The sequence below is a fragment of the Penaeus vannamei genome, chromosome 39, assembly GCF_042767895.1.
Source record: "Penaeus vannamei isolate JL-2024 chromosome 39, ASM4276789v1, whole genome shotgun sequence".
Classification (NCBI taxonomy): Eukaryota; Metazoa; Arthropoda; class Malacostraca; order Decapoda; family Penaeidae; genus Penaeus; species Penaeus vannamei.
Window position 1 is genome coordinate 14,066,613 of NC_091587.1, and position 10,000 is coordinate 14,076,612.

The following is a 10,000-nucleotide window of genomic DNA, read 5'->3' on the forward strand; positions in this document are numbered from 1 at the left end:
AGATGACTTATTTAGATTTAGGTTGTTGTTATTTTGGTTGTAAGGATAATGTTCTTTTCACAAATGTTACCAGGTGTTTTTTATGGCGGCATGTTTACTTTTGGCTATAGAAACATAGCTGTAGTGCTCCACCGCTATAATAATGAGGCGTCTTTAATGATACCCTTGTAGGCCTACAGTTCAATATCTTACATCAGTTAGGAATAGTAAAATAGTAATTTTTAAACTCTTGTTAATGTATAAAGTTATTTTTTGTATAAAAGTATAACGTTGATACAGTATAGTATAAAGTACTTTTAAAACCTTTCGCCAATGCTCGCGTTCGCCTGGCGAAGCTTCGCCTGGCGAACATCTGAGTGAGGGAGGCCTTACTTTTAAACTAAGGCAGGTGTTCGCCAGGCCTGGCGAACGAAAGGGATCGCCAGGCGCTAACATCTTGGATTCCTGCTAAATCTAGCGCTTCGGCGAATGAAAAAAAAACGCGAGAAAAAGCAAAAGGTTTTCAAAGTACGGGCCATAAAGTTAACCTTGTTATAGTATAAAGTGTAGTATAGCATAAAGTATAAAGTTAATTTTGTTATAGTATTACGAGATTTTCAACTTCTTTGTTATAGCATAAAGTTAAATTTTAACTCCTTTGTTATATAAAGTGAGACTATTGCGGAAACAACATTTTCGTCTTCTCTCGAGGTTAATAATTAAGTTTAGGTTATGTTATGTGCACTGCAGGTGTAAACAAATTTGCGCTAGATTTAGCGGGAATGCAAGATGTTAGCGCCTGGCGAACGTTGGTTTTAAAAGTAAGGCCTTCCTCACTCAGAAGGCCAGTGCTGGCGTTCACCTGGCGAAGCTTCGCCAGGTGAACGCCAGCACTGGCGAAGGTTTTTAAAGTACGGGCCTTAGTCCTGCATAAGTACCGGCACCTCTAAATACTCCTGTTGACTGAGTTCATGGCTCCTGCTGCCAGACCAATCCGTCTACTGACTTCCTAATCTGACACTCCAGAGACATGAACTACACCAAGGTACCAAGGTATGTAAAGCTCTCTGTGACGTCAGTGTCCTCACCGCAAGCATGTATCGACATGTTCCCCTGAAAGGCCCCCAAAATCCTGGATCTTGGTCTTGGTCCAGGAAACTTCTAGGCCCAGGGATTTTGCCTCATTGCTGATTGCACCAAGAGCCGCCATCAGAGTTTCCAGACTCAGATAACAACATCGTCAGCAAAGTCGAGGTCCGTGACCTTGATATTGCCCAGTGTTGCTCCACATTGACTTTGGATAGTAGATCTGCCCATTATCCAGTCACTGCAAATGTTGAAAAGTGTTGGTGGAAGGACACAGCCTTGCCTCACTCCTGAGTCAACGGAAAAACCTCGACAGGCCCCCACCACACTTTACATCACTTTCAGTACCAGAATATAGGCTTGCTATGAACCAGTAATCCGTGTCGGAATTCCCTGTCTCAGGATCTCCCATAGCGATTCGCGATGCAGTGTCTGACGCTGAAGGCTGCCCACGGACAATCTCCAACGGCGTTCCACAGTGACTCGAAGCGCTAAGATACGGTCTGTTATGGATATATGTAAATATATATATATGTATATTTATGCATATAAATATTTATATGTATATAAAAGTACACATAGATGAATATATGTGTGTATATATATATATATATATATATATATATATATATATATATATATATACAGTACATATATATGCACACACACATATATGTATATACCTATATATATGTATATATATATATATATATACATATATATGTATGTATGTATACATATATATGTACTGAATATTTATAATATATATAATATAAGCTATAGATCATTCACCTTCTAAAGCTATTTGTTATTTTCCCGTAAATTAATATGAATAAAGACTTTGCTCATTTGTTGAAGATGTAGTCATTTCAGCCAGGTCAATTCCCTTGGTAGGTCAGTTCTATTTATCTAACTACTGCTCTTTTAAGTGAGGTTTATTCTATCCACCAGCTGGCTAAAGTCGTCAAATTACATAGTGGAGGCTTTTAGAGTTCATCAGGGAACTGGCGCCTTTCTGTACAGTAGACCGCATTAGCCAAACATTTCAGTCATCGTTTACTATCATTTCTTGTCTTCATTATTCTAGTTTTCTTTCTCTACATTATATTCGTTCTGGAACATTTGAGTTTATATTTTAGCAACTGATTTTCCAGGTGGAAATTCCTGAATACCATAATGATGATTATGACTGCACTGTGACATAATTACTCTGTGTTCCTTGTCACGAAGTCTGTCGTGCAGGCGAAGACGATGGATTCACCCGCCTAGTAATAAAGGTCGCTCTTTCGAAGGAATTTTATTAAGCAGAGAGAATCCGTTACTCAGAGTGAAAGCTTTCCGAGATGGTATCGTAGTCAGTCTGGATTCGAGTGCCTGCATTACGGCGCCCTCAGAATATTATGTTGAATTCATAATTTCTATGATGAAGAAGCGAACTGAAAATCCGTCCTCTGCTCTCTCCACCCAGGGTTCGCCGCCGCCGAAGAGCCGCAGCTGCCCTGCGTTCCGCGCGACTTCGGTTTCGGATCCGTAGCGTGCGTGTGCAACGCCACCTACTGCGACACGCTCCCGACCCCCGTCCTGCCCTCCGCCGGGAGGGCGCTTGTCTTCACGTCGGACATCGAGGGCGCCAGGTTCCTGCGGACGCAGCTCTCCTTCTCGGATAGTCAGAATGGTGAGTCATATCGAGTGCTTGCAAATGCGTTTCTACTCTACGAATAAATCTCACACAAGGTGCTCACAATGATGTACTTTCATTATTTTCACCTGCCATTCCAGGCACGGGAGCCGACGTCGCCCGCTTCGTGCTGGAGTCGACGGCCTTCCAGACGGTGGTCGGCTGGGGAGGAGCCTTCACGGACGCCGCCGCCAAGAACATCCTCGACCTGTCGCCGGACGCTCAGGACCGACTCCTCAGGTGCTGATAGGACGCGCCTGCAAGGTTCCGCTACTCATGTTCCCTTACATTCTTTTTCTTCCCACAAAGTATGCAAAATATACCCAGCCGCGAAACCTGCAAACCGAGTCTCAGGTGTTGGCAAGGCGTTCTTGTACATTTCCGTTCCGTCCCGTTCCAGTACGTTCCCATTTAAGCTCCCCACAAAAGCTCGGGAAATGCACGGTGGCGTGTGAGCTCCCTCGGGCCGCTACTACGAACATCGGAGATGAAGTGATACAGCCTCGGGGGAAATGAAGTACTAAATTCTCTTCAGACGTCCCTCTACGAGCTCACTTGATCGCCTCTGAACTACGGATGTGATTCTAGAGTTGAAGTTTCCTTGTTTGTCGTACCGCTACTCCCTCCCTGCCCTTCCCCTACCCCCCCCCCCAACCCAGACCCGGTGGTGGCATGAGATTGCAATGGACATGGAGGCCGGGGATGCCTATGTCTAATTCATACTTCACTCTCCGGTCTTTCCTGGATGGAAACCTGGCCTTCATAAGGTACTTTCACCGAGCAGACCTTCATTTGCCAACTTATTTTCATTTGGTCCCCTTGATAGACCCGTTTTTTATATGGTATATTCCATCCGGCAGCTCCTACTTCTCGCCCTCGGGTCTCGAGTACAACATCGGGCGCGTGAACATGGGCGGCTGCGACTTCTCGTGGCGCACGTACACCTACGCCGACGCGGAGGGGGACGTGGAGCTCAGCACCTTCGCCCTCCAGCCGGAGGACACGGACTACAAGGTGGGAGGGGGTTGTGAACACATTCACACATACACACACACACACACACACACACACACACACACACACACACACACACACACACACACACACACACACACACATATATATATATATATGTATGTATGTATGTATGTATGTAAATATGTATATTGCATATATAATACATTTTCAAAAAATGTCTATAATTATTTTTTCTAAAATGGTCAACTCCCGAGCGTGGTTCAGAAACCAAAGGAGCATATTTCAATCAGATTTGAAATGTATTATCGCTTTCTCGTCGATTAAGATGTCTTCCCGGCCAGATCCCGGTGATCAAGCGGGCGGAGGCGCTGGCCGGGCGGCCGCTGAAGCTATTTGCATCGCCGTGGACGGCGCCCAAGTGGATGAAGACCAACAACGACTACGTGGGCTACGGCCAGCTGCGAACCGACATGTACCAGCCCTGGGCCGACTACTTCGTCAGGTGAAGAACCGGGCTTATCTCCCATAGGCTGGAAGTTTAATATGAGAGAAAATATATGAAAGAAATCCTTATACATTAATCTTCAACAATAAAGCATCGCCCGATGTGGTGATTTGATAAGAATGATTTGCCGTAAATACTCACTTGTTTTTTATTTTGTTTGTTTTTTTTCTTCTAAAATATGACGTCTCAAGTTCTTAAATTCACATTACGCCCAAATATTCACATAAAAGTCGTTTTCCTCTCAAGCGAAAAGTATTTGTTTGGAATTTCAGGACAAAGGCATTTTTCTTAGAGACACAAAAGTACAATTGCCACTTACCTGTTAATTCGCTCTTTGCTATGACTTACCTAACATTGGAAAGCAGAATGTTACACAATTTAGCTAAAAAGACCCTTATTAATTATCACTCCTAGGCTTAATCGTATACGTACAGTACAGTACCCACATACCCTCAGGTTCTTGGACGAATACGCAGCTCAGGGAATCACCTACTGGGGCCTAACAGCGCAAAACGAGCCAATCGATGGTTACGTGCCCGGCTTCTTCTTCAACTGCATGGGCTGGACGGCAGAGGAGCAGCGCAAGTGGGTGGCGGAGAACCTCGGGCCGACGCTGCTGCAACATGGCTATGAGGACGTCAAGCTCATGATTCTCGACGACCAGAGATACGAACTACCAGGCTGGGCTGAAAATGTACGGTATTTTCATTTGTAGTTGTTAGTGCATGTGGTGCGTTTGAAGTAGCACAAGTTTTTTGTTAATAAAGTCGAAATGTATTCAGAGCGTTGATGCGCAAAAAATATTAATCTATGATCCATAACATCTTTGATTAATACAAAACGTAAAGAATCAGTGTTATTCTCATCTTTGCAACCGCAAAGATGAGAATAAGACTAACCGCCCGCATTCAAGGTTCTGAGCGACCCCGAGGCTGCCCAGTACGTGTCGGGCATCGGCGTGCACTGGTACGGCGACCTGTACACGGTGCCGGAGCGACTGACGCAGACGCACGACCTCTTCCCGGATTACTTCATCCTCGGCACCGAAGCCTGCGAGGGTTAGTAGCGACTGCCTTGCAGTAGGCTAAGGCTGCTACGACATGTATATGCACACACACTCACTCACTCACACACACACTCACACACACACACACACACACACACACACACACTCACTCACTCACTCACTCACTCACTCACTCACTCACTCACTCACTCACTCACTCACTCACTCACTCACTCACTCACTCACTCACTCACTCACTCACTCTGTGTGTGTGTGTGTGTGTGTGTGTGTGTATATATATATATATATATATATATATATATATATATATATATATATATATATATATATATATATATAATATCCGTGTGTTTCCATTTTCGTATTTACACATTGATACGTAAATTGGTAGACAGCTACACATATATATTGGCATTAAGCAAAATGTCTACATTTTACATGATGCCGCCAATGACTGTGCTCCCCCTCCCCCCCAGGAGCCACCCCTCTTGAAGTGGACGTCGCCCTGGGCAAGTGGGAGCGCCTCGAGAGCTACGCCCACGACATCATCGTGGTGAGTTGTGCTTAAATACCCTTTCCATGCAGACGAAGGCATCCTCAACTCTATGAACAAAATTGTTTGAGGGGATTTTAGTTTTTGGCGATATTTAGGATTATTAACTTTTGTAATAACTAGCAAGAGTATAACATATTTTAGTAGTGATAACTTAGCATTTTACTTTCTAAAACCTTTTTCGTAATCAAAATAAACCAACCACTCCCTCTGTGTATGTACCGAACGAAGAGCATGAATCCCTCTGAAAAAAATATGTTTATCTGCACTCAGGGCAACAGGGTACAGACCACTGGGCCAAAATAAAATATTCACATTTTCATTTAGTTATGTCCTTTATCTTCTGAGATTTTCTTCATAGTGAGCATAATTATTAGCCTACATTTGGAACTATCTCTGTGGCCTCGGAAGTGTTTATCTTCACGCAGGCCATGAGACACCTAGGAACCCCTGGGTCAAAGGAGATTCAAACTCATGCTAGGATTTTGTTTTCAGTGAATATAAATTTCAACTTGATGTATATATGGCTATTTTATTATCTTTTAATATATCCCAGTTTGAAGTGTAATACTTGGGTCAAGGACATTAAAACTTGCAATAAATCTTATTTTGTTTGAGAACATGAACTTTTGAACTTCAAATAGATATTTTTCGGAGTGTGAACCACAGGGTCCAAAGAAATTCAAAACTTCACCATGTTTTTCTGTTAAAACCGTTGTCAAAGGAAATTGAAAACAACATATATATGTTTCACTGTTGTTTCCAGGCATGAATTGTTGGCCAAAAAAATAATAGTATCGTTTTGAAAGACGTATCGATTGATCAGAAGAAATTTTAAAACGCTCAGATTTGTATTTCTAAATGAACCACTGTATGAAAGAAGATCAAGCCTTTATTTCAATTAAAATCTTCAGTTTCGGCACGTGAAGACCAATGCTTGATCTAGACTGCAGTTATATATTTTTCTTTCTTTATTCCAGGACATGAATCACTGGGTCACGGGTTGGGTGGACTGGAATCTGGCGCTGGACATGCAAGGGGGTCCCAACTGGGCAGAGAATTTCGTCGACGCTCCCATCATTGTGAATAAGGTAAAGGGGGCGGGGGTTACATAGTATTTTGATACGTCTGTCTATCTATTTATCTATTTCTATGGCTGTGCGTGTTGAAGAATCACACTCTTATCTCACTGGTTGTCTGATGCCCACGAAGGAAGCAGACGAGTTCTACAAGAACCCGATGTTCTACGCGATGGGCCACTTCTCCAAGTTCGTGAAGGAGGGGGCGACGAAGCTGGGCCTCGCCTCCGAAGACCCGAAGAAGCTGGACGCCACCGCCTTCAGGAACCCCGACGGCTCCACAGCTGTCGTTATCCTCAACAGGTGATCAAATCGCTTAATTTCTGGATTACGTTTTGTACGGTATTGGATGTTTTATTTTTTTTTATTGTACCGTTAAAATATGTTACACTGTACGCTGTGGTTGAGATGTGTTAGTGTGTGTATTGTTGCCATTTAAATGCATTATTGTATCACTCAGTATCTTAGATGAAGTGGCATAATGTATATGTCTAATATTCAGTTGTGTAATTTCAAAGTATTTTCGTTGAGTTCTTACAAACAGCTTAATGTTTATACTAATTTCTTCAGTTAAATGGTAGTAATGCCGTTGACTGACATAATAGAATGAGGCTGATCTATTACATTTTTGTATATTCTTCTTTATCGCATATTCTCCATACTATATCACGATCATTAATCCATTTCTAACCTTTTCAAGAATTAGTATTGGATGTTTTGCATCTACCATATACTTAGTTTTCCTATGTATTTCCTTTCATAAGTATCTTTTTAATCCCTTTTTATCATATATCTTAAACCTTTATTTTTTAACTTATGATGTTTATTGGCAACGTTTTGTATCATTATAAATATCTATTTTAATAATCATGTTTTTCTTCGTTAGTATATTCTATCACAGTGTTGTCCAAACATTTTCGCCTATTGTACCCTTTATTACTCGTACTGTATTTAGGATAATGAAAATAATATAATAATTATGAAAAAACTGCATTGCAGAAGTGTTAGTCAATAAATTCGAATTCAATGCACGAATAAAAAATGTATAATAACAAAATGCTTGAAAAATACTTACGCAACTTGAGGTGAGATGTGAGGCGTGTGTGTTCCTTGTCTGCGAACCCCAGTTTGGACAGCGCTGTTCTATCATATTCATCATTCTCTCTTACAGATCGGCAAACGACTTCGAAGTTGTTCTGGATGTGGAAGGTCGTGGATCACTGAGACTGGAAGTGGCGCATAGGTCTCTCCATACGGCCTTGTTTGTATAGGGATCACTGTGATAAGACTTGGCTTGATCGATTATGATTCATTGCGATTAATGTAAACCGAAGCAATAAATGAGAATGGTAAGAATTTAGTTGTCTTGGGTTGTGGTATTGTTTAGGCATATTTTACTTTCGTGTTTGCATGGACTCGGAGTAAAGATCACTGTGATAGACGTATACGAAACGATAAGATTAAACTTATGAATTAAATAATTGCATATTTTGCACATCGAAATCATTCATTCTCATTTATATCCTCGTCCTGGCGGCACAACAAACTTAATTTTGGTTGATACTGTTGATAATTTGACTATCGTAACCAATAGAGAATAATAAAAATGTATAGCATACTTGAACGCAGTTTTAATTCCTAAACATATGTCCAAGGTAAGACCAAAATATAAATTACGTATTAACACATTTTCTCGCAATTATCTGTTACTTTTTTAATCATAATTGTAATTTCAGATAATATGTACTGCATTATTCTTATGCGACATAACCAAACGGAATATTACTTAAATAATGACAAGTAATGGCACTCATTAATACAATCAATAATGGCATTAATTGTGATTATTATCACCACTATTTAATTTTATATTGTTCAACTTGTTGCTGCTATCGTTTTGTTTTGTTATTACTCTTACTACTTGTCATTATCATCGCGGTTGATAAAACATTCACTATTGATAAACTTCAAGGTACATACATCTGTTGAGAACATTGGACACGCGCTGGTAAGAATCACTCTACATATTTTCATACCAATGGGATGAGATTTTTTATTCATTCTCATTTATACATTTTCTACTTTTGTCATAAAGAACACTATCCATACTTTGAGAAGTTGTTCCCATTTTTTTTTTACCTATACCCATAAAATAAAATTTTGTTTTATCAAGCCAAGAAAAACAAGAAATGTATATATATAGAAAACGGCATCATCAAAGATTTACCATAACAAAAATACCTATACTATAATTAAGTTATTGTTAGGATAATCAGTAAATGGCTATGGTAATCGGGTAGTTTAGCATACCAATTAGCAACCATGGTCACAGATGCCATGATTTCACCAATCCTGCTGTATTCATACCATCACCAGAGTCGTACCCTGCATCAGTTCGTAACAGTGCCTTGCAGAATAAAAGAAACCTTCACTAAAGAATGTAATATTTCATTTACTGTCAACCTCAGTGAACCACTTGGAAATGTATAATAAAACTCCCGGATGTCTTTTTCTCTCTACGGAACCCACCGAGTCGACAATGAAAAGCCATTTCCCAAGGTTCCTAAAATATAGTGTTGTGATGCTCCGAGTAGCCAACAGAAGTCCCCCTATAGCCGTGGTAATGTTTTACTGCAACAGCATATGACAACATGCAACATTCGACTACTTTTATTGTAGATCTTGAACAAAATTAGTGTACAGAACATACTATCATACAGGATTGAGTCTTTGTTATTCACACCATATGGCTAAACGAGTATAGAATTCCAATTTTACATCACAGATAATGCAGAATATAGTGGTGCTTTAACTTACATAATTGTATTTTACACTACATAGGGAAATGCAATATATAAAAGGCTGACATGGCAATTCTGCATCGGTTTCCACAAATAACCTTTTTTCCTTTAATGGGCTGATATATAAATAACCCATCAACATATATTAGTTTCTACGATAGGTTGATAGGTTGACCATTTATATGACCTCGATTAGGTCACACAAAGACGATGGTTTGCAGTGATCTGGGTCCCACACTGAGCCTTAGTGATCCACGATCTTCAGTCTCCAAAACCGTTTCCACAGTTTTTATAGATCTGTTGAAGAGGAAATA

The 10,000-nt window shown here is 40.6% G+C and overlaps 2 protein-coding genes across 2 annotated transcripts in view; one reads left to right on the forward strand and one right to left on the reverse strand.

Moving 5' to 3' along the window:
• The window catches only part of LOC113806003 (lysosomal acid glucosylceramidase), a 9,766-nt gene extending 1,263 nt beyond the window's left edge, over nt 1-8,503 (forward strand). The window contains exons 2-11 of the mRNA XM_027357099.2: nt 2,534-2,740; nt 2,845-2,983; nt 3,604-3,757; nt 4,063-4,223; nt 4,683-4,920; nt 5,140-5,284; nt 5,730-5,806; nt 6,787-6,897; nt 7,019-7,188; nt 8,057-8,503. Of these exons, the coding sequence (XP_027212900.2) occupies nt 2,534-2,740; nt 2,845-2,983; nt 3,604-3,757; nt 4,063-4,223; nt 4,683-4,920; nt 5,140-5,284; nt 5,730-5,806; nt 6,787-6,897; nt 7,019-7,188; nt 8,057-8,156 (1,502 nt within the window). The 3' untranslated portion in view covers nt 8,157-8,503. The remainder of the gene's footprint in view (nt 1-2,533; nt 2,741-2,844; nt 2,984-3,603; nt 3,758-4,062; nt 4,224-4,682; nt 4,921-5,139; nt 5,285-5,729; nt 5,807-6,786; nt 6,898-7,018; nt 7,189-8,056) is intronic.
• Nucleotides 8,504-9,461: 958 nt separating this feature from the next.
• LOC113806002 (lysosomal acid glucosylceramidase) overlaps nt 9,462-10,000 on the reverse strand; it is an 11,578-nt gene continuing 11,039 nt past the window's right edge. Inside the window, exon 11 of the mRNA XM_070116609.1 lies at nt 9,462-9,983. Coding sequence (XP_069972710.1) covers nt 9,884-9,983 — 100 coding nt within the window. The 3' untranslated portion in view covers nt 9,462-9,883. The remainder of the gene's footprint in view (nt 9,984-10,000) is intronic.